At 57.5% G+C, this 27433-nt stretch overlaps 14 protein-coding genes across 14 annotated transcripts; 9 read left to right on the forward strand and 5 right to left on the reverse strand.

Annotated features, from left to right (window-relative positions):
• Window positions 1-258: 258 nt before the first annotated feature.
• Window positions 259-915, forward strand: SCD1 (Scytalone dehydratase; the record flags this gene model as incomplete). Its single annotated transcript, XM_028637471.1, has 2 exons — window positions 259-396; window positions 457-915. 2 exons carry the CDS (start codon window positions 259-261, stop codon window positions 913-915), a joined length of 597 nt encoding a protein of 198 aa, XP_028497343.1.
• A 420-nt stretch (window positions 916-1335) lies between these two features.
• Window positions 1336-2610, reverse strand: D7B24_003279 (uncharacterized protein; the record flags this gene model as incomplete). Its single annotated transcript, XM_028637472.1, has 1 exon — window positions 1336-2610. One exon carries the CDS (start codon window positions 2608-2610, stop codon window positions 1336-1338), a length of 1275 nt encoding a protein of 424 aa, XP_028497344.1.
• Window positions 2611-3353: 743 nt separating this feature from the next.
• Window positions 3354-4053, forward strand: D7B24_003280 (uncharacterized protein; the record flags this gene model as incomplete). Its single annotated transcript, XM_028637473.1, has 2 exons — window positions 3354-3523; window positions 3594-4053. 2 exons carry the CDS (start codon window positions 3354-3356, stop codon window positions 4051-4053), a joined length of 630 nt encoding a protein of 209 aa, XP_028497345.1.
• Window positions 4054-5520: 1467 nt separating this feature from the next.
• D7B24_003281 (uncharacterized protein) lies at window positions 5521-6591 on the forward strand (the record flags this gene model as incomplete). Its single annotated transcript, XM_028637474.1, has 1 exon — window positions 5521-6591. The coding sequence occupies one exon, from the start codon at window positions 5521-5523 to the stop codon at window positions 6589-6591; it is 1071 nt and encodes a 356-aa protein (XP_028497346.1).
• Window positions 6592-6828: 237 nt separating this feature from the next.
• On the reverse strand, window positions 6829-8216 carry D7B24_003282 (uncharacterized protein; the record flags this gene model as incomplete). The annotated part of the gene is made up of 4 exons (XM_028637475.1): window positions 6829-7075; window positions 7142-7620; window positions 7762-7931; window positions 8030-8216. The coding sequence occupies 4 exons, from the start codon at window positions 8214-8216 to the stop codon at window positions 6829-6831; spliced, it is 1083 nt and encodes a 360-aa protein (XP_028497347.1).
• A 1767-nt stretch (window positions 8217-9983) lies between these two features.
• On the forward strand, window positions 9984-11262 carry D7B24_003283 (uncharacterized protein; the record flags this gene model as incomplete). The annotated part of the gene is made up of 6 exons (XM_028637476.1): window positions 9984-10142; window positions 10203-10281; window positions 10351-10491; window positions 10542-10655; window positions 10707-10901; window positions 10967-11262. 6 exons carry the CDS (start codon window positions 9984-9986, stop codon window positions 11260-11262), a joined length of 984 nt encoding a protein of 327 aa, XP_028497348.1.
• Window positions 11263-12858: 1596 nt separating this feature from the next.
• D7B24_003284 (uncharacterized protein) lies at window positions 12859-13477 on the forward strand (the record flags this gene model as incomplete). Its single annotated transcript, XM_028637477.1, has 2 exons — window positions 12859-12984; window positions 13073-13477. 2 exons carry the CDS (start codon window positions 12859-12861, stop codon window positions 13475-13477), a joined length of 531 nt encoding a protein of 176 aa, XP_028497349.1.
• Window positions 13478-13911: 434 nt separating this feature from the next.
• Window positions 13912-14379, reverse strand: D7B24_003285 (uncharacterized protein; the record flags this gene model as incomplete). Its single annotated transcript, XM_028637478.1, has 1 exon — window positions 13912-14379. One exon carries the CDS (start codon window positions 14377-14379, stop codon window positions 13912-13914), a length of 468 nt encoding a protein of 155 aa, XP_028497350.1.
• An 882-nt stretch (window positions 14380-15261) lies between these two features.
• On the forward strand, window positions 15262-17514 carry D7B24_003286 (uncharacterized protein; the record flags this gene model as incomplete). Its single annotated transcript, XM_028637479.1, has 3 exons — window positions 15262-15980; window positions 16030-16275; window positions 16323-17514. The coding sequence occupies 3 exons, from the start codon at window positions 15262-15264 to the stop codon at window positions 17512-17514; spliced, it is 2157 nt and encodes a 718-aa protein (XP_028497351.1).
• A 316-nt stretch (window positions 17515-17830) lies between these two features.
• On the reverse strand, window positions 17831-19069 carry D7B24_003287 (uncharacterized protein; the record flags this gene model as incomplete). The annotated part of the gene is made up of 3 exons (XM_028637480.1): window positions 17831-18242; window positions 18296-18815; window positions 19030-19069. 3 exons carry the CDS (start codon window positions 19067-19069, stop codon window positions 17831-17833), a joined length of 972 nt encoding a protein of 323 aa, XP_028497352.1.
• Window positions 19070-19831: 762 nt separating this feature from the next.
• On the forward strand, window positions 19832-21179 carry D7B24_003288 (uncharacterized protein; the record flags this gene model as incomplete). The annotated part of the gene is made up of 2 exons (XM_028637481.1): window positions 19832-21103; window positions 21153-21179. The coding sequence occupies 2 exons, from the start codon at window positions 19832-19834 to the stop codon at window positions 21177-21179; spliced, it is 1299 nt and encodes a 432-aa protein (XP_028497353.1).
• A 192-nt stretch (window positions 21180-21371) lies between these two features.
• D7B24_003289 (uncharacterized protein) lies at window positions 21372-22010 on the reverse strand (the record flags this gene model as incomplete). The annotated part of the gene is made up of 1 exon (XM_028637482.1): window positions 21372-22010. One exon carries the CDS (start codon window positions 22008-22010, stop codon window positions 21372-21374), a length of 639 nt encoding a protein of 212 aa, XP_028497354.1.
• A 986-nt stretch (window positions 22011-22996) lies between these two features.
• Window positions 22997-24256, forward strand: D7B24_003290 (uncharacterized protein; the record flags this gene model as incomplete). The annotated part of the gene is made up of 2 exons (XM_028637483.1): window positions 22997-23176; window positions 23231-24256. 2 exons carry the CDS (start codon window positions 22997-22999, stop codon window positions 24254-24256), a joined length of 1206 nt encoding a protein of 401 aa, XP_028497355.1.
• Window positions 24257-25172: 916 nt separating this feature from the next.
• Window positions 25173-27422, forward strand: D7B24_003291 (uncharacterized protein; the record flags this gene model as incomplete). The annotated part of the gene is made up of 1 exon (XM_028637484.1): window positions 25173-27422. One exon carries the CDS (start codon window positions 25173-25175, stop codon window positions 27420-27422), a length of 2250 nt encoding a protein of 749 aa, XP_028497356.1.
• Between the last annotated feature and the right edge of the window lie 11 nt (window positions 27423-27433).

Here is a 27433-nt window from a genome sequence, read left to right on the forward strand (position 1 = left end):
TTCGGCTCTCCCCACCCAAGTCCGAAGACAAGGTGCCGGCCTCCGGAGTGGATCTCCGCAGCTCCGCCGGAGTCCGACCGCCGCCACGGTCATAAGGGCGGTCAAGTCGTCTCGAATTCAAGATTTCTAACCATACAAAAGGTGACAGTGGTCAAGGAAAATGTACGAATACCTATTTGAAGCTCAGATTTCCAACTATCTGCAGCTGCAAGAACTCGACACCCGCGCCACCACCCAGACCAAACCTCAGCGTCCACCATGGCAGCAGCACCTAACCCCGCCAACATCACCTTCGAGGACTTCCTCGGCCTCACAACGGCCTGCTTCGAGTGGGCAGACAGCTATGACTCAAAAGACTGGGACCGCCTGTCCCGGTGCATCGCCCCAGAGCTCCGCGTATGTCTTGTCGTCACCCAAAGCATATGTGACTTGACAATTCTGACCCTGAAGTGACAGATCGACTACCGCTCGTTCCTAGACAAGATCTGGGAGGCCATGCCCGCTTCCGAGTTTCTCGCCATGATCTCGTCCCCGAGCGTCCTCGGCGACCCCCTCCTCAAGACGCAGCATTTTATCGGCGGCACCCGCTGGGAGCGCATCTCGGACACGGAGGTGGTGGGCCACCACCAGCTGCGCGTGCCGCACCAGAAATACCGCGACGCCAGCATGTCGGAGGTTCTCGTCAAGGGGCATGCGCACAGCTATAACAAACACTGGTATCGCAAGATCGACGGCGTGTGGAAGTTTGCCGGCCTGTGCCCCATTATCCGTTGGAGCGAGTACGATTTCGAGAAGGTGTTTGAGAGCGGACGGGATGATTTCGGTGCGAGGGAGGAGATTGCGGGTGCTGAGGCGGACAAAGAGCCAGCCCTGGCTGTTGTGGAGAGGGAAATGGCTATTGCGGCGGCCAGTTGAGCTATTAAAGCGTGCCTTCGAGGAAAGACAGCACGGCGCAAGAAGGAGACGGCGACACATTTTAAAAGATGGAAATGATGAGTATTTCAAAGTGAGTTGACATCAATGCCAAGCGTCTATAATGGCTTTATTATCAGTATAACATGACTAGAATCGCGAACACACTACTGCTGGCCCCATGCCATAATGACATGGACTGGAGAATGGATATTCCCCTCCGCCCTCACCCAAGGTCACCCTCAATCATGCAGCTAAGCGTGGGTTCGAATGTCCTTTTCGCGCCTGATGAAGCTCATTCATCATGAATTTAAACCTCTCGACATGTGCTCAAGCCAGACTTCGTCTTTTAAGCTGTCTTACAGCTTGAGAGTTATTCGCAACTACGACAGTCAAAGTTCGTTCAAATAATTATGCTGTTGGTCAGTTTCTTCTTGGTGGCGACCTTATGAGGTTTTGGAAATTCGGAGCTTGGAAGCTAGCGTAACCGGCCGACGTTTTGGGTTTAGCGACGCTGTTGCTTGGTGTCTTCCTTGTCGGAGGTGTACTGGCCAGGCTCTGAGCTGATGAATCGGTGGCTATCTTCCGCACGAATGGTTGTGAGCTGACTGGCACCGTCCCGGCTAATGTGTTATAGTTGGTCAGAGGCGGGTTGACTGGTGTCATTCTCTTTTTTGCCTCACGCGCTGGCACCTGAAGGCTTGGCATCCTAGTAGTTGATATTGTGCTGCTGGCTGGTTGCTGAGCTGGCGCCTTACTGGCTGGCTTCTTTTTAGTCACCCTGTCAGTCGCAGATGGCTTGGTCGCCGGTGCTTTGATGTTTTCTTGTGAAGGACGGTCCTTCGAAGCTGCTGGCGCTCTATCGACTGTCGTCTTGCTCGCTGGTTCGGAGGTGGTTGGCGTAACAAGATCTAGCACTTGAGTGGCTTTTGTTAAGGCGGCTGGTGTCGGGTTCGTGCCTTTGACAGCCAGCGTCTTCGCCTTCGAGGTCTTGGGGGCTGTGACCTGGGCCGTTGGTGTTTTGTTTGCGAGACTCTCGGGGAAAAGTGGCGGGCAGACAGGCTGTTCACTGACAGGTTTCCTCATGGGCATCTTCGGGGCAGCGGGTACATTGCGAGCCGGCCTTTCGAACACTGGTCGGATGGGTATCTTGCGGAGAAACTTCTTCAACCGCGCAGGCGCTGTCGTGGTCTCCATGGGCAGCCAAATAGAGCTGCTCCTTGTCCGAACAGTCGCCCACAAAAATGGACGCTTCGTCTGCGGCGCGTCGTTCACGGTATCCTGGGCAGTTGCTCTGACGGCAGCCGCTCTCTTCTCTGCTTCCGTGATGTCCTTGAGTGCAGCCTCCAGCTCGGCCTGGCGGGTCTCGAGAATGACATCTTTCCAACGCTCGACCATGGCTGCTGCAGCGAGCGAGTCGCGTGGCAAGACAACTCGGCGGGGAATTTTGCCGTTGGTATGGGCGCTCTCAATGAGACCTTGGAGCCTGCTGAGCGTGAAGAACGAGTCGCCAACCTTGACGATGATGCCTTTGCCACGTTCTAGACCCTCGCGGCGAGGAGGGAGTAGTCTTCGGGGCGAAGCACGGGGAGGATTGCGTGCTGAGGGCAGGGGGGGATAACGGCGGCGGAAGGCGGACCGCTTAGCGATATTCTTGCTTTGCCCCGGAGACAGGTTGGATGATCTTTCTGAGGTCATGATGAACGTTACCAGATACTGTCTAGTCAGGAGTCAAGAGGTTTGGTTCCTCGAAAGGAAAGCAAAGCGCAAGAGGGTGAAGTATGAAAAACAGCTGCGAAGGCGAACCACGACGTGCGCTCAGAAGGTACTTATCCAACATCGAGAGGAGGATGAATTTGAGATTTCATGCGTCCGGGTCAAAGACCGAAAACAAAGGCTGATCTCAAAGGAGCCGCCGAGGTCAAAGGACTACACCATAGTGAGGCTTGACCATAGTCGTGTCAAGGGTTCACCCCGGGGTCCTCTTTGCCTCACTCGGAGTTCTTTTTCCGTCAAGATGCATGAAGCAAACTTAGCCTCATGATTGGATCCATTCATCTGCTCCCTGACAGGTGGCTTGTCGTGAATAAGAAGGGGGATCGCAGTGACCGCCTCAAGCCCTTCAGCAGCTTATTCGACCATTCCCCAATCGGTCGATGCCATGCGGGGGCAGAGTAGGGGTTTCGTGGGGGCATCTGACCGAGAGACAGAATTCACATGATATAACAAGATTCGTAAGGAATTCCTGGAATACGTCAGGATAAATGGGCAGGCATTTGGACTAAGATCGCTATGATCAAGAATGATCAGGCGTAGATGATCATGTCCCTATCACGTGATGAGCCTCAATCCAGCCATTTTGATTGGTCGGAAGCTCCGCGACACCCAGAAGTGGGGAGCTCTGTCAATGTGCTGATGCAAGCCAGATTTTGGGTGTCGAAATGCCGAATCATCACCACGAGCATCACAGCCCCGATCCTTCCGACCATCCTTCCAAAACATCGACGTTTCTCGGCCTTCTCGTACACCGACTGCGCAAGGGATTGAAGCGCCATATTATGGATTACGTCGAGCAGCGCATGTCGCAAGAAGCGGCCAAAGAACCCTCCAGGTCCGTCTACCCCTCCTCGACCCTCGGTCCATCCTCAAACTGACAAAAGTCTCTCTCTCTCTCTCTCCAGCGGCGCCTTCCTGACCCCCCTCAACGGCCTCGTCGCCCTCCTCGTCCTCTACACCCTCTACTCCCTCTTCCGCCCCTCGGCGCCGCAGACTCTGCCCCGCGAACCCCCGGCCACCGTCTTCCGAACCTTCACACCGCACACGCTCCTCCCCTTCACAGGCAAAGACAACAGCCCCGTCTACCTCGCCGTCCGCGGCCGCGTCTTTGACGTCTCGAGCGGGCGCAACTTCTACGGGCCCGAAGGACCCTATGCCAACTTTGCCGGCCGCGACGCCTCGCGGGGCCTCGCGTGTGGGAGCTTCGACGAGGACATGCTGACCAAGGATCTCGACGGGCCGCTTGACACGCTCGAGGGGCTTGGCGCTGAGGAGATGGAGGCGCTGCAGGGCTGGGAGGAGAGGTTCGAGAGCAAGTATCTCGTTGTCGGGAGGTTGGTTGCCGTTGGGCAGGAGAAGGCTTAGGAACTGTTGCTAGGATGGTGTAGTCAAGACATCGTTTTGCCAGAGAGGAGCATGATTTGTCTGACGAAATAACGACTTCTTTTTTTTTCTTCATCTTGCCATCTTACCATTCTGCCGAACGGGCTGGACACAGCGCAACCGCTGGACACAGAAAGCGTGTGGTTGGTCATCTCAAATTGGCGATCGATCTTCGACCAGCTTCATCCTACAAGCCGAAGTGGGCCCTCCTCGAGAGCGAGCAGTCCAATGGCCAGCGCCCCACGAGTGATTGATGCGTCCTGGCCCGTTCGAGATTGGGAACGTCAGATTCTGACAGTCCGTTGCGGCTCGTGGGGCAGAGCAAGGCAGGGGTCTCGTCCGTCAGCAGGATCCAGGATGCCGTGATCCATCGCCACGACGGAGCGGAATGATCGTTTTGCTTTGTGATGACGCTTTCGGGAACTAGTTCCAGTCGCCAGATTGGCAACGGTAAGATGACGAGGCGCAATTGGGCTTCTCCTGTGCGACAGCATTCCTCAACCCCTCCGGAGGCCCCAGCGTTGGGAATCCCTTGAAACGGCTTCGCGCCAGGGTCGTTCCCAGACGTGCGATGAGCCGGTGAAAACGGCGCATGTCGACACCGCTTCCGTACATCGGAGACTTCTGATTGTTCGTCCACCGCGAAGCGATCGCGAAGCGAAATCATGGCACGCAGGCAAACAAGCCGGAGCTGGAGCCGGGCTGCCAGCACAGCAAAAACACCCAAGCGACGACAGCCAAGACCCTTGGAGGTGGGAGGAGCCGGCACCTCAGCTAGTGGTAGTGCTAAAAATACGAGGTAAGGGGAAGCCCGCAGGAAGCCAACGGACAGGACTGGAGGACACCCCCGAGGCGGAGGCTGAAGGCGTGGAGAGCACGCAGAGCCCTGGTGCTGTCAGCACTTTCAAGCACTGAGCCCCACGGTCCGGGAAGACTCAGCCCCCCTTACCTAGCCTTGACGACGGATCGAGTTGGGGGGGAACGGGGGGTCGGAAAGGGGGTGGAGGGGGACCATCATCACCACGTTGGGCCCTGGGCTGAGAATGTTGCCAGGCTGAGCCCTGCTTTTGGGGGGGACGAGCGACAAGCTTTGGGCTAATTTGACCATCGGAACGGGTCGTATTTTTCTCTTTTTTACTGAGCCGGTTCCCATTTCTCGGGTGGTTGTGGGATTTACTCCTTTTTCCCAAACCCCTTGATGTTCATGTTGATGTTCAATTGAGGTTTGTCGAACCGATGAACTGGACCGTGGAACCAAGGCGATCGACGAAACCCTGAGCGACGTAAACGACATTAGGCCTGAGCGCAATCAGTCGATTTGCAGTCAATACGGCGCAACATTCGAATACAGTCTGCAACTACTACGAGCAAAGTCATCACGAGGCGCATCCTATCATCACGACCTTCTTTACACGCCTCTTCATCGACACGACCACGTCAATCACGACAATGTCTCGCGCACGAAGGAGACTCGCCTTCGTGGCCTCTCTCATCCTCCTCGTATCCCCGTCCCTCGCCCAAACCCCCGACAACGACTTCAGCCTCTACCCCTCCTCGGCGCGACCTTGTCTCCTCGACGCCAGCGACCGCTCCAAATGTAAGGGCGACGATGTCCCCTCCAACAACCGCTGCCTCTGCAGCAATGGCGGCGACTTCGTCACAAACGCCGCGACCTGCATCGGCACCGACGCGCCAGACACTCTGCTCACCGTCTACACCACAATGCGCACAGCCTGCAGCGATTCCGGTACCGAAGTGAGCATCTCTCAAGCCGAGTTCATGGCCCTCGGTGCCAGGGCGAGCAGCATCGCCGCGACGGCAACGACGACAAGGAGCTCGCCCTCTGCCACGGGCTCGACGACGACGACAACAACGGCCGCCAGCAGCGAAACCAGCGCTCCCTCCGATGTGCCTGTAGACACGGGTCTCTCGACAGGCGCCAAGGCAGGCATCGGCATCGGGTCTGCTGTCGGCGCCGCCGTCTTCATCGGCTTCGCGGCCATGGCATGGAGGTCGAGGCGCAGCCGCAAGGCGCACGACGAGGCGCGACCCATGCTCGGCGCGGCGGGCGTGTGGCATGCCGGTGGCGGCGGTCAGGGCGGTCTGCGGACAGGAAGCCCCGAGTTTGCGGCGACGCCGGTGCAGCAGGCCGCCGAGGCCGAGGCCAAGAAGTGGCGGCCCGTGTCGGAGCTGACGAGCGCGGGCGGCACCAGCCCCGGGTATCCCCCATCTTCGTGGGCATCGCCGCCGCAGGCCCAGGCGCACCAGTCTTGGGGCCAACATCCCGATCAGGCCTGGACGGGGGGGCACCTCTCGCCGCCGCCGCCGACATCAGGGCCGCAGGGAGCCGTGCCGGTAGGACACGGCTATGGGCAGGATCCGGGCGTTTACGAGCTTGCCTCTGTTGCGGTTGACACGGCTCCCGTGCCGAACCAACCGTCGGCTGTGCATCATGCTGTAGAGATGCCTGGGTCGCCGGTACCGGAGCAGTACAATAGTAATGGGAGCTGGAGGCCATGAAGGGAAGCATAAGTGGCGAGTGTGCCGTTGGCCTTGTTTTTCTTCTCTCTTGGTAGGCGAGGCGTTGATCCGATGTGGGCTCAACGTAGGTAGAGTTCCTCACCACCACCAGCATAGCGTAGCATTTTTTGAACATGACATGGGAATTTTTACTTCATTTTCACTCGTCCACCCGAGTGTATTCATTGTGGTTGTCACGTACATGTGCTTGTCTTGTACAGGAAGTGCTCAATCCATTTAGGCGTGCTTCTCGTTGACTAGCACGTATCTGAACCGAGCCTTACCAGCCTCCATGTCGAGGATGGCCTGGTTGGCTTCCTTGAGTGGCCTCGTCTCGACCCACGACTCGATCTTCTTGTCGGCCGCGAGCTGGAGCATCTCCGCAATATCAGATGGTGAACCGATACCGCTGCCGCCAATCTTGTACTCGCTGGCCAGCAGTGTGAAGGCGTTGATGGGAGGGAGCTCTCCGCCGTCGGGTGCGCTGCGGGAACAAGGTCAGCCATTGTCTCGATCTGCGACGCGCGGAAGGAACAGGGATACAACATACCCAACCTGGATGAGGGTACCGCCGACTTTGAGGAGGCCGAGATATTCCGTCAAGGGCATTTTCGGGCTCGAGACGGTCGAGACGATCAGGTCCAGGGTGCGGCCATTCTCCGTGGCCCAGTCCTTGTCGTCATCCGTCGCGATATAGGCATCGGCGCCAAGGCTCAGCACATCGCCCTTCTTCGACGCCTTTCTCGAAATGCCAACGACCTTGTCGGCACCCAGCGCCTTGGCGAACAGAATTCCGTAGTGGCCGAGGCCGCCCACGCCAACAATGCCCACCGTCTTGCCAGGCCCGCAGCCGTTCTTCCGCAGGGGTGCGAATACGGTGATACCGCCGCACAGCATGGGTGCCGCGGACTCGGAGGACAGACCGTCTGGGATCTTGACGACGAAACGCCCGTTGGTACGGTTGTAGTCCGCATAACCACCGTAGGACTTGCCCTCGTCGCCGGGGTACACAGAGCCATACGTGCTGACCTGTTAAGAAGTGACGTGTCAGATCATGAGAAGACATCTCCGACTCCCGATATTCTTCGGCCCCGGGCCATGATGCACATGGGGCAAGGGGGGCTGCATGTGGGTGGGGGTTTCCGGGGGGGGGAGGGGGGGGAGGCTCACCATCCCGCGGTTGCAGTAGTTTTCTTGGCCATTGGAGCACTGAAGGCAGTCGTCCTGTAGGCAGCTTCGTGCCTGAGCGCCAACGCCGACGCGGTCGCCGACCTTGATGTTCTTGACGTTCTGGCCTACGCGGACAGCTTTGCCGACGATTTCGTGGCCAACGCAGCACGCTATGTTCCGGGTCAGAAAGAACGGGTACGTCTTGGGCCAAGCGTCGAGGAAATTTCCCAACTAGATGGGCCTCTTGTTGGGCTATTGTCAAACTCACGGTAGGGAGTGGGGAACCAGCCAGACTTCAGAGTGTGCAAGTCAGAACCGCAGATGCCGCAGTGGGAGACTTGAATGTCAACGTCTTCCTCAGTCCACTTCTTGGGCTCGAATTCGCCCCAGACCATCTTGCCTTCAGCGCTTGAAGCGTCGTGGCCCAGCCATCCTTCGAACTTGTAGTCGGTCATGGTGGTTGTAGTGTCGTGGAGTTCGGGGTGAGTAAATCGATGTCGAGTTCGAGGATATAGAGTCAATTGTGCAGATGGTGGTCTCAAAATAGCCATTTCCTGGTGGCCAGTACCCCGAGCCTATATACTGTTGACCACCCATGCCCGGGATGTTTCATCCCCGGCCGGTCTCTGGTTTGGCTGCCATGGACGCTACCTGCTCATCTACGTTTGTGACGCGGCCGGTGATAGGTATGGCCAGCCTTGGGCCCCAGCGAATTATTTCGGGCTGATGTCATGGACGCCGTTCCGCAGCTACTGCAGCCAAACCAGCACCACGACTCCACTTGACGGGCCTGACGGCTGCGGCGCGAGTCAAGGCCAGACCGCCCTGGCGGACTTAAAATCAGTTTACCGTAGCGATAAGTCGAGGACCGGGGAGATAGACGGGTGACAGCCCCGTGGCACGATGACAAGTCCTTGATGGGGGGCATAAACCACCAACGACGCTAATGCACCAGGCTTACAGCGTGGAGAGGTTTCGAGTATTGATTGTCCAATCAAGGAGCGACTGAGTCGGGGCTGGGGTCGTGTGTGATGGTTCAACAAAAACACTACAACGGAGAACTGTAAATGCGGCAAACGGTTGATGCCCTGCCGAACATGCTGCTTGATAATCGGAGGCTTTCTCTGAAAAGAAGACGGCGCAAAGTCCATCCGCAAAGCTGATTTGCTTGTTAATATACCTTCGGAATCTTTTTGCCATGGCTGGCTAATGCTTGTGCTGGCTGCTAACATCACCCCGAGCCCACATGCTTCCCGCGGTGACGGCACGGGTGAATGACCGCTACCAAGCTCGACAAAGTCCGCAAGTCCGCAGAGAATAGGCTACTTCCCGACTGACCTGATCGCTACATCATGAAAAGCCTCCCCGCCCTTTTTGCAACAAAGAAATGGCATTGTCTATTGCTCCCTTGGCCTACAATCCATTCTTGTCATAACACCAGCCATGTTGGTCGATGTAGCTTACGAGCAACACGCTCAAACAGTACTCAACTAGATTTGACATTCTAGGTGAGCTAAAAAGTGAGACGTCTCCCCCGAAATGGACATTCCTCGTAGCAAAGCATTGACTGTAATCAGGCAACAATAGTCTCAACAACGCACTTTACCAAGTTTCGACTCGCTTTTGAACAATGGTCGTCGTGTGTGTATGTGTGTGTGCAGGGTCTTGGATGGTGAAAGCGCTTCGTTCGAATGACACTCCTGGGGTCGCCTCCTGATCGAATCAGCGTGAGATCAACAACTGGACCATGCTGGCGAATGTTCGAATGCCAGTCAACGTCGTATTGATGATGTGTATTTCGGCCGTTCCCTCACATGGAGTTCATCGCAACGGAGCCCGAGCGGATGACAATTCACCCTCAGATTTGCAGGATCGAACCGCGTTCCTGGTGGAATGCCCTCTGGCGATAATATTGATGGCCCCACGCTCGCCACTGCAAACTGTACGCCAGACACCAAGTACCCACTCCCTGCGAGTTGGAGAGCCGACTCCTGAGGGGGCCACTGGAGATAAACTCTTAAGTCCAGGGCGGTAGAGGGGCCAATCGCTTTCACCAGCCCATTGAATCGAGAGTCTGAGCTACGCTTCTTAACCCCGAGAGTATGTAGATGGAGTCAATTATGTCGAACACAGCGGTCGCAAATAAATAACAGGTCACTCACCAGCTTGCGAGAATTTGAAAATCAACAACAAGATAAACCTGCTAAATCTTACTGCTCAAAATGGTCCACACACTTCCGTTCGCCGACATCCAAGTCACGTCGCCCGGCTTCGGCGCCATGGGTATCAGCTTTGGTCTTGGCAGCAACCTGACGCTCGAACAGGCTGAGCCTGTTCTCCTCAAGGCGATCGAACTTGGCTGCACATTCTGGGATACAGCAGTAAGTGGATCGCATCCACCTGTCAGACGATTTGCGCGGTAAATCTGACGCTACCCGTAGGTGGTGTACCAGGCAGGTGTCAACGAAAAGCTTCTAGGAGATTTCATAAGGAAGCACAACGTCCGCGACAAGATCTTTTGTAAGTGGCCGTCACTATAACCACAGTTTTCGGCGTCTTGCCCAAATGTCTGATCAGTGTAAATGATAGTGGCATCCAAGTGCGGCATTGCTGCCTTTGGCGACATGAGTGTGACCAACTCCGCCTCTCACATCAACGAGTACATTGAAGGAACTATCGAACGGCTCGGTTTCACGCCTGACCTTTACTATCTGCACCGCATTGACCCTAGTGCGTCTGGTCCTCGCAACGTCTGTCATCATGACTAACAGGTTCGGTAGACACTCCGCTCGAGGAGTCCATCCCAGCGCTGGACAACCTTCGCAAACAGGGCAAAACCAAATACATTGGCCTATCAGAATGCTCGGCAGCGACACTGCGCAAAGCCAACTCCAGTAAGCGATATCTGGCTCACCAATGCGGGACCTCCATTGACGCAGCAATAGTCGCCAAGATCGATGCCCTCCAAGCTGAATACTCCGCCTTCGAGACTCTCCATGAGACGGACGGCTTGATCGACGCAGCAAAGGAATTGGGTATCGCCTACGTAGCATACAGCCCTCTCGGCCACGGTTGGCTTGTAGATGACTTCCCTTACCAGACCCCCGACGACTTTGCCCCCGATGACTTCCGTCGCACTGGTACGTCTCTGCTATGTCTCATTCCTCTCTCAATAATTCGACATGCGCTGAAATCAAGGTCGCAGTTCCCAAGTTTCAAGGCGAGAACTTCTACAAGAATAAGGCGATTGTCAGCGAAATCAAGAAGCTGGCAACGCGCAAGGGTTGTACCCTAACGCAAATCGCTCTGGCATGGGTCGCGGCCCAAGGCATGATCGCCATCCCTGGCACAACCAAGTCTACGCGGCTGGAGGAGAACTTTGCGTCACGGGAAGTGGAATTGTCGGAAGACGAAAGGAAGGAACTCCGGCGTATAATTGACTCGGCCAAACCAGTCGGCAACAGGTACAATGAGGCTCAGCAGGCTCGTGTGGGTCATTGAAGGCGGCCAGACAGAGCCGTGGCATCTGAGCAACGCAGAGTTTAAAAAAAAGAAAAACATTCAGATTCCTCCTGTGGCTCTCTCGGGAACCAGAAGATGACTGGAATTTACGCTTTGACATGCTTGCGATCAATTTGAGTCGCGGGTTCTCAGAGAGAAAGAAACACGAGGGGAAGGAGAGTGGAAGTCAGAACTTCCTTTAAAAGAGAGAGAGTAAAAGGTCCTGGTTCGTGAACGAGTGTCTAGAACCTAAATGGACCCTTTCTCCACAAGCTGCAGATGACAGCAATTATCCTTGTGTGTTTTCGACATCAAATTTGATAATATTTGGCAGACAAAATAAATGACTAACACGAAGCCCTCACTCAAATACGTTTTCGCAGGAACCAACCTACAGAAGCTTATCTCGGGTTCGTGATGGTTCAGAACTCAGTCGACAGCGGAGTTCTGACCTTGATCAGAGGCTTCTTGAACTCACTGAGAGCAGTGTCCACAGCAATCGTGTTTGCCTGAGTGCCCCGACTGGGGTTGATACCTACCAGCCGATACTGGTGCTCGACCTGGGAGATGTTTTAGATCTCAAACTTGAATAGACAGCAGAAATATTCATCAGTCCGGCTTCGTGCGGTCCAACGTGATGTGGCCTATAAAGTATCAAGGTGCGCTTCAAGCGCACATTTGGCTTGCATAGCCCAGTGAACGCATCTGACCGAGCCACCCACGCTGCCTTAGGAAATCACTGCATCAAATGTGAGCCAAACCAACGTCCGTGGGGTCGAAGGGTTGGCCAGAACACCCGAAACGCCCAAGTCTTGCCGACACAGCTTCATTACCGATGTAAGAGTCATCAAACGCCTAAGCCAATGAGAAACAGTACGTGCCGAATTGGTCATGGTATCATAACTCTTCTGTAATGAAGCTGCAGAGATTTGCGGTCGCTCAGCAGGCTGTAAGATGCAATATGGTATGCGTCATGACAATTGTCGCCAGTCTCGTGGAGATATATTTTGACAGGTAGGAGGACAAGCAGTCGGACGATGAAGAGGGTGACGATGATTCTGAACTGGGGATGGAGTGGCAACATGTTCCTCCATGGGGAGAGCTAGAAATGAGTCCCCTTTTGTGTTGAACTTTGCATCAGCCCTCGGCTTGTTCTCCGATTCCGTTCCAAGAGACGGACTTGGTCCAACAATGTCGGCGCAGGCCCTTGCTTTCCATCAATCCAGTTACGGGAGACAGACTTGGTCCACGAATATACGCACAATGCTGGTCACGGAGTGGGTCACCAAAGTCCGCTGTGAACTCCGTCAAGCGTTGCTTCGAATCGGTCGGTGAAGCGCTAACTCATGGTCAGCAAATACTGCCAAAACAGAAGGCCGATACGAAACCTTCCGAGCCAGTCATGACCCTTCATACTTCATGATTTCTCATCAGTCCGAATGTTATGGTCTCGTACTTCTGTCCTTGCACCACAGCGCGCGAAGGCCAATAAATATCATTCCCCCGGAAGATAGAGTTTGAGTTTTGGAGTTTAAGTTTTGCAGACGCAGTCACATTGCGTAAAGTCAAAGTATCTCGCACAACACAGAATTCATAATGGTTGCAACCGATCCGAAGACCTCAGGGCCATTTATTCCCCTCGCCAGCCTGGCCCAAGATGGGTGGTCCAACGATGACGAAGCAACCGCCACGTGCCTCTGCGGTGCTGTGCAGTTCGCCTTTGTAAGTCCGCCAACGCTTACATGGAGATCCTCATGAATTTGGTCGAGTCCATCAACCAATATTGGCTCTAATACTGACTCACTTACAGTCAACCAAGGAGAAGCATATTCAAAACCGATTTGTTTGCCACTGCACCGACTGTCGCAAATTGAGCTCCTCCATGTTCTGCTCGGCATTTTCTGTGCCTGGAGAGGTTGTGCGGTTCCTGCGCGGCAAGGAGAATCTCAAGGTTTTTCAACACCATCAAACCACTGCGTCAGGCAAGACGATGTCGAATTACTTTTGTGCTACCTGCGGCAACTTGATGTATCGGATGAGCGCCATACAGGAGGGATTCTACATAATCAGGCTTGGCGCGGTCGACGATTTTCGTCTGGCGGAAACAAAACTGCGGCCCAACATGGAGGTTTACATTGGCACCAAGGTGGACTGGGTGCCGCAGCTTGAGAACATGGCACAGATTGAAGATGTGATGGCTTTGGCGAATGCTTAGGTAGCTGCTGGAGTAGACTCAAAGTACGGGAGACATGATTGATCTTCGGTACACTTTTGCTGTTGCGCTCGAAGTGCACACGAACAAGCTCACATGAGCGGGCATGACTTGCGCTTTGCCCATTGGGTACATCACTTGAGGCAACTTCAGGGCAAGAAATGCTTGATCTTGTATGAAGCTGAGCTCGGCGGTAATAGCTCGAAGTTTTGACTTTAGTCTACTACCTAGGTATGCTCTGAGGCGCCACCCCCAGGCTTGAGCTAGCTGGCCCAGCATCTTCAAAAACTTCAAGGTTCCGGTTCGTGCTGCTATTTTGATAGCTTCGCTTTTTGCGATGAGACCACGCGTCTAGAGTATGCCAGCTTCATGATGCTGATTAACAACGTCGGCGACCCGCCCAGTGACATCGGCCTCTTCATAATAATCAAGGTGCTTTAAACGCTGACCTCGAATCCAGTCTTTTTGTCTACCGGGGCTTCTCCAACAAGGTCGTCGGGGATGTCTACATCCCTAGCAGCACGCTTGGACTCACACTGGCAAATGCAGTTATCCATGCATACCTTAGACGGCCCCTCGCAGTGAACATAGCCCCTACTATCACACCTGCAAAAAGTGGGAGACTGTAGGCAGCGGATGATGTGAGCAAACAGGTTGCAGTAGATTGAACAGTTGGAATCTTTGTCTTCGACATCGAGAGCAGGAGTCGAGGTGACGTTGTGGGTGTTGGAGGAGAGCTCGCTGGCGGCTGGCTTCAGGTTGATGATGTCGGGGGATGCGACAGGCTCAGGGGTCTCAATGTCGGCAGAGCGAATAGAAAAGGTATTAGTTTTATCGCGACGAGCTTGGCTCAGAGTGCTGTTGGTGGCACCAGTTCCGGACAGAGGAGAGGCGAGTGCACTCATGGCGCCCATAAGAAACGCCAGTGCCGTGATGCCTGAGCTTGTGATGAGTAACTTGGTAACTGGGATGAGGTAAAAGAATGATGGTGGACCTACGTGAGAACTTCATATTCGACCTTTTGGTATTGAGTTCCTTTGGATGAAGAAACTTGGAAATTAGGAGGAAGTTGAGCGTCAAGAAGATGTGCGATTGGTGAAGGAAATAAGAAGTATACAGGGAGACACTGCTGAAGAAGAAGACTTTTGAACATTCTGTTTATACAAGTTTTCTTGGAGCCTACAATCAGTGAATCGGCGATTTCGTCTACTGAATTCACAGGTGAAGTGAATGGAAGACTGGTACTATTCACTGGGTACCGACCTACCTACCTGAGTGCCTTACTTACCTTGGTGTGTGATGTTTCTTCTGGAAGATCTTAACATGATTTTTTCACATGACTCCGCCATTACCACATGCAGAGACTTGAGGGTTGAAGGAAGTAGGACATTCGTTTGGTCTTCTCCTTTTATTAGAGTCTCGACAACAAGGTCTGGTTATGCTTACCGAACTACACCGAGACCGTCGGTCTAGTGGCCCGTGCATACTACACCAGGGTCGGTGAAGAAGCTGACGTCATGTTTCCAGGCGTGCCTCAACGGCTCAACCCCTCCCCCACCTTTGTTCCCCTTTGTTCCAGATCGCTCCAAACCACATGCCACGGTCCGGAGCTTTGAAACCGCCCCAACCGATGATGAGCATACCCATCACGGACAGGGCCTGACTCTCTCCAACACTCTCAACGCTAGCCTCACTGGGCCTCATGTTCTGTCTACTATAGATACCGCAGCACGCTCGACATCTGACCGCTTCTTGTTCCAATCCACACCACGTTCTTCCCCAAAGCCATGTCTACCCCCTCGCCGGCCTTGACGGCCAAGCAAACAGCGGCTCTCTTTAACATCCTCACGCACCACGAAACATATGACGAAATCGAAGCTCTCAAACAGCCCGATACCATCCTCAGCTATGGCCACCCCTTCACCTCCGAGGCGCCAGTCGCCAACAGCAGTCCGAAAGGCAGCTCAAGGAACAGCTCGAGGAGCAATTCCAAGACGAGTGCCAAGAGCACGAGTCCCAACGGCAGCATGAAGAGCGCCAAGAGCGCAAAGGCATCTACAGATTCCATCGCCGCCTCGCCCGTCCTCCAAACCCTCCTTCGTCGCTTCCTCCTCACGCTGCCGGGCCTGCGCGATCTTCCCGAGGACTTCTGGAGCGTCCGCGTCCAAGGTCTCCTGACGCGCCTGGCGGCTGCTGACCTGTCCGAGAGCTACGACAAGGGCGCCATGGGCACCAGGAAGACCCTGGCCACGGCCTTTTCGGCCATGATTGAGTCGCTCGTCAGGGGGTGTCTCGGCGGGTGTCCGCCCAGCAGAGGCGCCAGCGACAAGGAGGAGAAGTACGATCTCAAGGATGCGAAGGAGCTTGAGAGGGCATTCAACGACGTGCTGTACGGCGTGGTATATGGTGACTTGATCGACGACATCACCGTCCATGTTGAGAAGTCGGCCGACCTCGAGGCGCATTCGCCGAGAATCGCAGCGGCGGTGGAGTATGTCATCTTACAGTGAGTCGCTCATCTTCCATGGACCGGCAGATCTTCTAATTCGGCCCAGCTTGGCAACACTGTTCCATCAGGTCTTCATCTTGTCGCCCGAAGGCGAGTATCTGCGAAAGCTCATTGAGAGCGTCCACGGCATGCTTCCGTATGCTGTCATCCGCCAAACATTACGCATGAGCAATGCCGCTACCATGATGTCCGGTATGCTGAAGCTGTTCCTGTCAAAGCTGAGTCTTGGTGGTTTCTCGAATTACATTGGCCTCACGAAGAACGCCAATGACGGGATGAATCTGCTGCAACGGTACGTGCGAGGCCCTACGCTTGCGGGTTGGACGCTCATGCTTCTAGTATCATATCCGTCGTCACCGGCTGGGACAGCGCCGAGTTCAAGAAAACCCTGGACAAGATCGAAAAGAGGGAAAACGCCCCCAGCAGTGACGTCCTCGCGGCCCTCAAAGCCCACGCCAAAGCCTCCGCCTTGGTTCGCGCCAGCGCGAGAAACGAATCCCAAAAGTCATCCCAATCCATCATCACCATCATTCTCAACAAGTCCGCCCCGGCGCTCGCCACGAAGCTCTCGACGGACCAGCACGCCCAATGCCAGGAATACTACGCCGCGCTCCTGTCGATTCGCGACCGCGACGAGCTGACGACGGCCCTGTGTACGCAGTCGCCGGACCTCTTCACGCAGACGGTGCGCGACCTCGTCGGCGGCTTCGAGCCCTACATCCGCGCCATCCACGACAAGATTGACCTGCGCGAGCACGTGCAGGACTACCAGAGCTTCGTCGACCAGTTCATCGCCGCGAGCAAGCCGCAAGCGACGGGCGGCGCGGGCGCCGAGACGCGGCTGCCCTCGGTCGAGGACTACGTGGCGCTGCTGCGCACGAACAGGCACATGCTCTACCGGTGGATGCACCACGGCGCGGCGCAGGCGCCCGAGGTGCGCAACGTGTTCAAGGGCTGGGCCAAGGAGGCGGTCGTGCACTTTCGCAAGCCGGGCGTCGAGGTCGCGGTGCCGGGCTCGTCGGCGCACGTCGAGGGCACCATGGTCGAGAGCATGGCGGACGCGTTCGCTGCGCTGTCGGAGGAGGTGCGGGGCCCGCTGCTGCCCGTCCTTGATGCGCACGCCGGCCACCTCGACGCGCTCGAGGCGCTGTCCGTGGGGCGCATGCAGCAGATCATCGACGGCGGGTCGTCGACCATGGCGGGGCCGGGCATCTTTCTCGTGTCGTGGCAGGCGCTGCTCGACAGCACGCTCATCACGCCGGCGACGCCTGACGGGGCGGTGCGGCGGGGCAAGGACGTGCAGAACAAGACGGTGGAGGGCAAGGCGGGCGCGACGGATGATGCTGGCGAGACTGAAGAGGACAAGGAGACGAGGAAGGAGGGCGAGGAGGCGCGGAAGAAGGTCTTGGGCTCGCTGCCCGAGGGTCCTGACGTGACGCCGGTTGTTGAGGTGATGGGCGCTGTCTTCCGCAAGCTGATTGCGGATGCCGAGGGAGGCAGCGACTCTGGCAGTGATATTTCGATAGACTAGATCTGCTGCTCGACACGTCAATGGAAGGATCGGGGTTATGGTAGCAGGAGAAGCAACGGGGCATGACGAACGAGGCATGATGCTTTTCTTTCGACGTCCTGTCCGTTTGCTCAGCATGAGGCGTCGACTTGGTGTATTAGGGTTGCTAGATATACGTAGACTTAGAACAAATGGTTGCCCTGCGTGACGGAATTTGCCCGGTCACAGCGCAGCGCAACTCAGCTTTTCAGGTTAGGTGCGGTGCGTATGAATCTTGACATGGGTCGTTCCGCCATCTTTTCTCCGACTTCAGAAACGCCCAAATTGCCCCAACATCTCAGGAGTCCCTCTGTTTCACAAATTCAGTCTCGAATGGAAGGCCAGCCTCTTGCCTTATGACTCCATACATGGAAGACGAGTCAAGAGGCCGGCCCTCGGCTGCAGAGAACCGGCTTGCCTCATTCAGGTGATCCAGAGCCACCTCAGCAACATGTAGACGCGTCCCCGCCTTCGTGGCCACGTCAATGCCATGGCCAACATCCTTCAGTGCCAGGGTCAGGTCTGAAAAGGGCCTCTCGTCTCGTGCGGGCATGTATGCGCCGGTCATTAATCGCTTCGACATGGAAAGGGCGAGTGGTCCGTATTGCTGCTCGATAAGAGACGCGAGAGCGTCTGCGCCCAGGCCCGTCTTTTCTGCAAAAACATGAGCCTCGGCAACGAGTTCCATCATGCCGGCGGTCATGAAGTTCCTGAACATGTCAGCGGACGTCAAGACACGCCAACAAACACGAGAGGAACCAACCCTGCCGTCTTGAGCATGCTCGACTGAGAGACATCATCGCCCAGGCGAATGATGGCCCGTCCCATGACACCGACGATAAAAGGGGCGACGGCTTGCACGGCAGCCTCGGGACCGGCAATGACCCAGAGGAGCTTGCCATCGGCAGCCACGGGGCTGGCACCGAAGACAGGCGCGGCGATGAACTGGGCCCCTCGCTCCACGAGACGGGACTGAACAGCTGTGGAAGTGGCAGGATGCACGGTAGACGTGTCGACGATGATCTTGCCCGAAATGTCGCTGCCGGCATCTGCAATGAGTCTGTCGATGATCTCTGTGAGAGCGTCATCGTTGCTGAGGGAAAGAAAGGCGATGTCGGATGATGTGACCAGGTGCGCTACGGAGGGAGCAGGGATAGCGCCGAGGGCCTCGATGGCTTGCCCGCGAGACTTGGTGCGGTTATAGAATTGCAGATGAGGTGCGCCGAGGTGGGTTAGATGCTTCTGTAGGTTCGTCGCCATTCCCAGGCCCATGGATCCGAGGCCTGCGAGGTTAGCTCTTCACCTTGACCGGGTCTATATCTCCGATGTACCTATCCATCCAAGCCTTGGATGCGCATGCGGGGCTGATGATGCGTCCATTTCGGTGCAGACTGCTTCTCAACGAGGAGACAAGGATAGGGATGAATGGTCGCGATCGATGGTTTAGAATAAGGTGCATTGAAGTGGAAGTTGAAAAGCCCGTCAGCAACTACCTACGATGGCTCTTCATGGGCTGACTCATCCTCAGGATGACCATCTCGGCATCCAGCCGTCAGTGGTCAGACGTTCACCCCCCCGCACATGGGACATCTCAATCAGGCAGGCGAGCCAGGTCCACAGCCAAAATTCAAGGCAGGTTTTGCCGCGCTTGCCAGGGACGAGCCTAGCTCCGGGCACAGCCTCGATCTGCGGGCCCCACACGCCACAGGAAGCAAGCAAAGCGTTGGGATACCACAGCCAAAAGACGTAACGATGAGCCAAGTCTGGGTCTGCCGCCCTCCCTCGGTCCCATCGGATGCCGCGCTGGATCGGTGATGAGCAATGAGAAGGGCAAGGCAGAGCAGCGGTGGCTTGCGTCACGCACACCCGCCGAGCGCGCAGAAACAGGCTCACAGTCCAGTCGAAGGCTCGAAGGCCCCACGTGGGAAACTGAGGAGGAGGAGGAGGAGGTACCGTACCGAACGTTGGCAGGTACAACCATAACGGCTGTGGCTTCCCTCAAATAGCGTCCCCCGGCTCTTTCCCCCAGATTTTGCTCGCCTGTTCCTTCCCTTTTCCACCTTTCCCTCGATCCAGGCTCGCTTCGACTTCACCTCTTTGACGTGGGTTTTGGTACACGGTTGTACGTCAACTTGTACCAAGCCTCGAGTCCCGAGCTTCACGCATCGAGGTTGTTGCTGATTCTGGCATCAGTCGTTCGTCTTGGCGGCGGTTGTCCTCTTCATTTCACCTGCACCTGTCATAGACCCTACAACTTCGACACCTTCGTCGACACCTGGCGGTGACCACGCCTCTCATCATGGTGTCCTCCAACCCCGTCAAGTATGACTATCATCCAGACGCCGACGCCCAAGCAGCCGCCGCCGCAGCTGTCGGCCATCGCAGTTTCTCGGCACTACCTGCTTCCCCCGCAGTCGTCGCGCCAAACACGACGACGTCCCCGTCCGACGCCGAGGCACGCTCCAACTACTCCGAGATCAACGACCCGTACGGGCTCGGCGCCCAGATCAAGTCGGAATCCGACATTGGTCGCATCCCCCAGAACAGCGCCCGCAAGCGTATTCATACCTTCACGCGGCCTCATGCTGCGCGCCGGGAGCGTGACCTCCAAGAGTTCTACCGCACCCAGAATGACAAGATCCGCACGCTTCTCAAGAGCGTCGACGACCACGAGCGCGAGGCGAAGGAGTCGCAAGGCGACACGAACCTTCGTTACCAGATCGCCGTCAAGGGCAGCCTCGCCGCCAACTGCGTGCTGGCCGGGCTGCAGCTCTACGCCGCCACCAGCTCCGGCTCCCTCTCGCTCTTCACCACCATGGCCGATTCCATCTTTGACCCTCTGTCTGGCCTCATGCTGATGCTGTCCCATCGCGCCGTCAAAAAGGTCGACCCCCTCAAGTACCCGTCCGGCCGCGCGCGCATCTCCACCGTCGGCAACATTGTCTTCAGCTTCATCATGTTTTCCGTCTCGCTCGTCCTCATCGTCATGTCGGCGCGCGAGCTGGCCGAAGGCTCCGATGAGGAGACGAACAAGTTCCACTTTCCCAGCGTCATTGCCGTCTCCATCGCCTTTGGCACCAAGCTCTTCCTCTTCTTCTACTGCTGGTCCATCAAGCACCTGTATTCCCAAGTCGAGATTCTGTGGCGCGACCACCGGAACGACCTGCCCGTCAACGGCTTCGGCATCCTGACCTTCGCCGCCGGGAGCAACATCAAGTGGTGGATTGATCCCATGGGCGCCATCATTCTCTGCGTCATCATCGCCTCGCTCTGGCTGCGGACCGCCTACGAGGAGTTCCAGCTGCTCATTGGCGTCTCGGCCGAGCCCGAGTTTCTGCAGCTCATCACCTACATTGCCGCTACGCACTCTCCCGACATCAAGCAGATTGACACGGTTCGCGCCTACCACAGCGGACCGCGTTACATTGTCGAAATCGATGTGGTCATGGACCGCAACGAGCGCCTTGAGATTGCCCACGACGTCGCTGAGGACCTGCAGATCAAGATTGAGAAGCTCCCCGGCGTGGAGAGAGCTTACGTGCATATTGACTACGAGACGAGTCACAAGCCGGTAGGTATCTGTGGGCTACCGTGGAGCACTCGAAGCTGACACTCTGCAGGAACACGACCTGAAGAAAGATCTTTAGTAGATGGTGCGAAGTCCGGGCCGTCAACAAAAGTCGCAACCGCCGAGCGCACATGTCGCTCAGAAGTCGACTGCTGCGAATGCAGAAGCGTGATTCCACTTTGAGTAGTTCAAGGGTTCTGGTGACGAGTAGACATAATCCACCGCGTTTCCATCATCCTTATAGTATGCGTTTTTTTTTTCCCCCACGGCATCAAGCCCGGCCCTCTAGCTTCACCGTGGGGGTTTCGTCCATGCATAATCTTCGTATGACATCCTCTGGCACCTGATACACTCTCTCTTCTGGTACAAGGCCCATTTCGAGCAGCTCCGCGTTGGAGACGCCCGGTCTTGCATCCAGGACTTCTTTCAGCTTCCTCGTCCTGTCGGTGACGTCCTCGATCCCGACGACCCATTCGTCGGCCCATTGCTGACTTAAACCTCTCGGAATGCCAATCTGTATGCTCCTGTGTGGCAGTTTATCCAACCGCACCGTGCGCTCAGGGTCCCACTGCACACGCACCTCGCCCTCAGCAGTTGTGGCCTGCGACGCGAGGACGCCTCTGCGCAGAAGCGCTAGAAAGTCGGCATGGCGCATCTTGAGGGCAAGGATGCGCTCCTGGCCGGCATCTTTGAATGAATACCCAGCTCGATACAGCATCCACGCCCAGCTCGGCTTGACCCACGTCATGCGCGTGGGTTTGAACGATGGCGCGGCCGTCAGCTTCTGTGCTGCCACTGCAGGTTCCGCAATGGCAGCACTGTACGCTTGATACAAGGTGATGGTGGTGTCGTCGAAATCTGCCCGTATCTGTCGTGGCGGAGTTGGCGAGCTGTGATCGAGAGCTGTCATTTTTGATGTGTGAGGAACTGACAAGGGTTGATCGGCGTTACTTCAGCCCTGGAAGATCATGGGGGCGCCGTTTTATTGATGGCCAGCGCACAGCACTGACGAACAGTCGCATGGCGGCGCAGGGTTCATTCAGCCGCGGCCAATGACTCCTGCGGCGAGGGCTCACCGAGAGCGAGCGCTGAGCTGACGTTGTCGGACGCGACAGCCCAGCCTCCCTGTGATCCAACAATGCAACCCAGATTCAAACTGAGTTCGGACATCAAACAGGCCGGCCCTCCAGCATTACCTCCACCATGGCCCGTAGCGGCTGAAACGGCAGACATGGGCAACAAAGGAACGGCGAGAGGAGGAGGAAGCGCCTTTATTTTTATTTATTTTTTCGCCTGCCGTTGGACAAATCACCGACAGCGGCCCCCTGCGACACCAGATCCTGCAGCGAAACCATGTCCCAAAAGGGAGATCTAAAAGCTCACGGCAATCTCGCGTTGTGCGACCCCCAATCCCCGGATTGGCTGTCGTCTGACATGGACTGGGGTGTTCATGCACGAGCCTGATTGCCAAGTCTCATTCGGCTGCCTTTCGAGCGTGAGGACCTGGAAGTCGCCGTTGGGAGGTGAGGGTGTCGTTGCTTTAATACAGACGATGGACGCCCGCGACGGGTGCGGCCGTGTCGACCTGCTGTCTTGTCTGTCGACGGCTTCACTCTTTGGCGCGTGCGACTGCTTCAATCTCGGCAGCTGGGGCGACACGCTGCCATACACAGGCTCAGTCACTCATTTCCTCGCAGTCTCTGCACCTCTTGGGGGGCTTCCTCGTGCCAATCGCGAGCTGACGAGCTTCCCGACCGCGTGTTGAACCAATTACGAATTACGACAAGAACGGGAGACTTCTTGCCACCCACGCCCGTGGACGATAACCCGGCATCTCAATCCACGACAGTCGGATCAGACATCAGCATCGACCCGCCGCTGCGTTTACACGACACGATGCGCGGCGCGAGACATCTGACTCGCCTAGCCGCCGCGCTGTGGCTCGTGACGGCCCCATCCGTCTCCGCCCAGAGCCTGGGATCGGTTCTGGCGGGACAGGCCAACCTCACAACGTTCCGCAGGTTGGTGCAGGAGAACCAGGATGTATACACGGACTTGCCCAAGGACGGCGTCACTGTACGTTTGGTGTGCCGCGCGCATGGCTTGGGGGGCCGACGACTAACGAGACAGATCATCGCGCCAAACGACGGCGCGTTCGTCAAGGGGCAGGGCTGGGATTCGGACGAGTCGAGCATCCCCACGTGGCTTCAGTACGGCATTCTCTCGGGCCGCCACGCGCTCGAGAAGCTCGCACCGGGCGACACGCAGACCATCCCGACGCTCCTCACAGACAAACGATTCGCCAATGTGACAAATGGACAAAAGGTGCTCGTCACAGTGCAGCCGGGCGGCGAGGTGGTACTGACGTCGGGCGCGGGCACTCACGTTACAGTGGTCAAGGCCGACGTTCCATTTGACGGCGGCCTCGTGCAGATTATCGAGTCGCTCATGGTGACGCCACGGCGGCTTGAGGGTTCGATTCGTGACTCGTATACAGACCTCACGGGCTTCCTCGGCGCGCTGTACCGGGCGGAACTCGTAGACGAGTTCGCCGAGACGGCCAACTCGACGATCCTGGCACCCCACAACGCTGCGTGGCAGCGGTTTGGGGCTGGGTTCGAATCCATGGGTCGCGAGGAGCTGCGCCGTGTGTTGCGATACCACCTCGTGCCGGGGCGGGTGCTGCGGGCGGCGGACCTCGAGGACGGCACGCGGCTGGCGACGGGCGACGACAAGGGAACGGAGGTGCGCGTGACACGTTTTATCAACGACATCTATGTCGACACGGGGCGCATCATCCAGACGGATCTGCTCATCGCCAACGGCATCATCCAGGTCGTCGATGCCGTCCTCAACGTCGACGAGGGCGGTGCCAAGCCCGATGTCACGGCCTCGGCGCAGGCTCCGGCGTTCACATTTGCCGAGGAAGAGGCGAGCGGTACGGGCACGGCGGCCGATGTGCCCTTCACGTCGGCGCTGCCCTGCACTGCCGAGTGCACAACGTCAACGAGCCGGGGCCCTCAGGCGACGGGGACCACGGAGGGCAATGGGGGTACGGCGAACGGGGATGATGCCGATAGCGCAGCCGTCATGGCCAGGGAGATGGCCGGGGTCACAGGGCTTTTTGCAGGCATCCTAGGTATCTTGTTGGCGTGATGAGCGATTGGCCGTCAGATTGCAGGTAGCATCATGCTTGAGGTGTAAGCGCAGAGAGGGTCGAGGATCAGGCTCTGACCCGGGAGTTGGAGATCTGACCTTGTCAGATTGGGTGGCAACCCTTACTTACTTGACTTACTTCATGCGCACGCGACACTAGCTGTCTGTCGCTCGAGCCATTCAACTCAATAGAACCACGTTATTCCCCCGGCCGCTCGCGTGGGCGAGGCACAGCGGCGACACACAAGCAGCGACACACATGGCAGCATCAACGTGCCCTGTTCCAGCTTCATGCCCCCCGCCCCGACAGGGCAGCGCATGTGAAACCCCGCGGATCATGACCAGCCGACACGGTGGCTGCCACAGGGCTTTTCGGAAAATTCATCATAGGCAAGACGACAATGCGCAGAGGCAAAGAGGGGGACTGGGCAAAAATAGGTGCGAGATCCCGGGGGCCCGTGGAGGTCCAGGGGTTTCCTGCTCACCAACGACGTTTCATGATGGCTTCAGGTGGCAGGCCTGAGCTCGCGCTGCCCAACGTGCCTCAAAAAGGTTGGCCTCTGCTCCACGCGTGAGGAGGGCACCAGTGTGCTGTGCAAGACGTTGGCGGTTTGGATTGATTGACCGGTCTATTGAATCCATGTTGCATTGGGATTGAGAGTGTCGTTGGGTCGTATTTTCGCCTTTTCTTCTTTTTGTTCTTTTCGCTCTTTTTCGCTCTTTCGTCGACCTTCGGAATCCCCTCACTTTTTTTTTTTCTTTTTTTTAAACCCCCGTACTCTGACCCTGCTTCCGCCTGGGTGCGACGACGCGGAGCTGGCTCCAGAGGATACGCGCAATGGGGCGAGCGGTTCCGACTTTCAACTTTTCTGCATCTTCATCTTCATCTACTTCTACTTCTAATGGTCTTTTCAGCATGGCAAGGTTACTATTCCTCTGGGCAACACTGGCCATCAGCTTGGCCGGCGCCAGTCCGCAGTTCATCCCAGTGGTGCCCTCGACACCGCGGCCGCCTTCACAACCACCGCAACCACCTCTACCGCCGCAACCACCGCAACCACCGCAGCCGCTGCAGCCAAACCCGCAGCTGCCGACGCCGCCGGCCGTCCCCGGCACGCCGAACCCCAGCGCCTGTGCCCAGGTTGCCCAGGATGCCGATGCCGTCCGCGCTCGCGATCCGGCGGCGGTGCCCACAGTCGCCGCCCAGCTCGCCTTTGACTGCCTCCAGTCGGTGCCCAACAAGCCGGCGCAGGCGCAGCGCCTCATCACGAGTCTGCAGGCCTACGTCCAGTGGCAGAGCACCCTCGCCTGGCTCAAGAACCCGCCAGCCACCTACATGCTGCCGCCGGCGGATATCGAAGGGGCCCTCGCCGATATTGGACGCACGGCGGCCGCTGGTGGCTTTGGCAGCGAGTACAACTTTCAGCTGGCCATCCTCGAAACGTTCGCTTCGGCCCACGACGGCCACTTCAACTACCGTGGCGATGTGTTCAAGGGATTCGCTTTTGTCAACGGCCTCGCATCCGACATTATTTCTGTGTCGAGGGACGGCAAGGAGCCGCCGCGTCTCTACCACTCGTCCATGATGTCCAACGGCAGCGGTGGTGATGGTGGCCGTTTCCCTCCGGCCATTGTCCGCATCAACGGCCGGGATGCCAACGCGGTCATTGAGGAGACGAATCTGCGCTTCAGCGGATTTCAGGATCAGGATTCGCAGTGGAACTCCATGTTCCCGACCTACGCGAGCCCCGACGCCGCCCTCACACTGTCTGCTTCGCTTGCCTTCCAGGGCCCTTCGTTGACCCTGACCTACGACAATGGCCAGGAGAGGACGGAGCCGAGCTGGGCCCTCGTCCGGGCCGCGGCGAACTTGACGGGCATCCGCAACGGTGAGGACTTTTACGAGAGGTTCTGCAACCCCGACTCGCCGACGAGGCCTCGACAGCCGCCGCAGCAACCTCAACAGCCCCAGCCGCCGCAGCAGCCTCCCCCGCCACCGCCGAATACGACCCGCCCTTCTCTGCCCGGCTACCCTGCGCCTGTCGTTCGTGACGGCGGCTCCGACACGACGTCTGGCTACTTCATGCAAGGGCCGGGCCTCGATACGACAGCCGTGCTCGCAGTGTCGTCTTTCGCGCCTGGCGGCTCCACCGGCACGCTCGACTACCTGACCGATTTTCAGACGACCGTAGCGTCGTTTCTCGCCGAGTGCAGCCGGCAGAACAAGGACCGGCTCGTCATTGACCTGTCGGCCAACGGCGGCGGCCTCGTCGTCGCCGGGTTCGAGCTCTTTGCCCAGCTGTTCCCAGACGCGCCGCGGTTCCAGGCGACGAACCTGCGGCTCGCCGACTCGCTCGTCGCCATTGCCCGCGGCGTCGACGCCTTGCCGCCGCAGCTGCAGCCCGCCAACGCCGACCAGCGCGACGCTCTCGCTCAGCTCGCCACGAGCGCCGTCATTGGCAATTTCGTGCCGGGCGAGGTCCAGACGCCTGCTGGTGATGGCTTCGCCAGCGTCGAGACCCTGCTGGGCCCCGTCGCCCAGAACGGCGATCTCTTCACGGCCTTTCAGCAGACCCCCCTCAACCAGGCGAGCGCGGCCTTCAACCTCACAGGCGTCGGCAACCGGGCGGCACCGCCCCCGGCCGTGTTCCGCCCCGAGAACGTCGTGCTCCTGACCGACGGCACGTGCGGCTCGACCTGCACCCTCTTCGCCTACCTCGCCATCCTCGGCCTCGGCGTCAAGACGGTGGCCATGGGCGGGCGCCCCGTGACGGGCCCCATGCAGGCCGTCGCCGGCGTCGAGGGCGCGCAGGTCTTCTTCTTCAACGACATGCAGGCCGACGCGGCGTCGGTGCTCGCCCTGTCGCCCCCCGACGTGCGCGCGCGCCTCGAGGGCGGCGAGCTCGGCGAGATTGCCCGCGGCTACGCCATCCTGCGCAGCGCCACGCCCGCGTCGGCCGGCGCCGTCAACGGCAAGAACTCGTTCATGCCCGGCGACGCCAACACGCCGCTGCAGTTCCTGTGGCAGCCCGCCAGCTGCCGCGTCTACTACACGCCCGCCATGCAGCGCGGCGCCGAGGCCGCCTGGACCGTGGCCTCGCGGGCGACGTGGGAGGACCAGAGCCTCTGCGTCGAGGGCAGCGTCAACAGCGGCATGATTAAATAATATCAGTTTCT

This window comes from Verticillium nonalfalfae (genome assembly GCF_003724135.2).
Source record: "Verticillium nonalfalfae strain VnAa140/NRRL 66861 chromosome Unknown scaffold_19, whole genome shotgun sequence".
Lineage (NCBI taxonomy): Eukaryota > Fungi > Ascomycota > Sordariomycetes > Glomerellales > Plectosphaerellaceae > Verticillium > Verticillium nonalfalfae.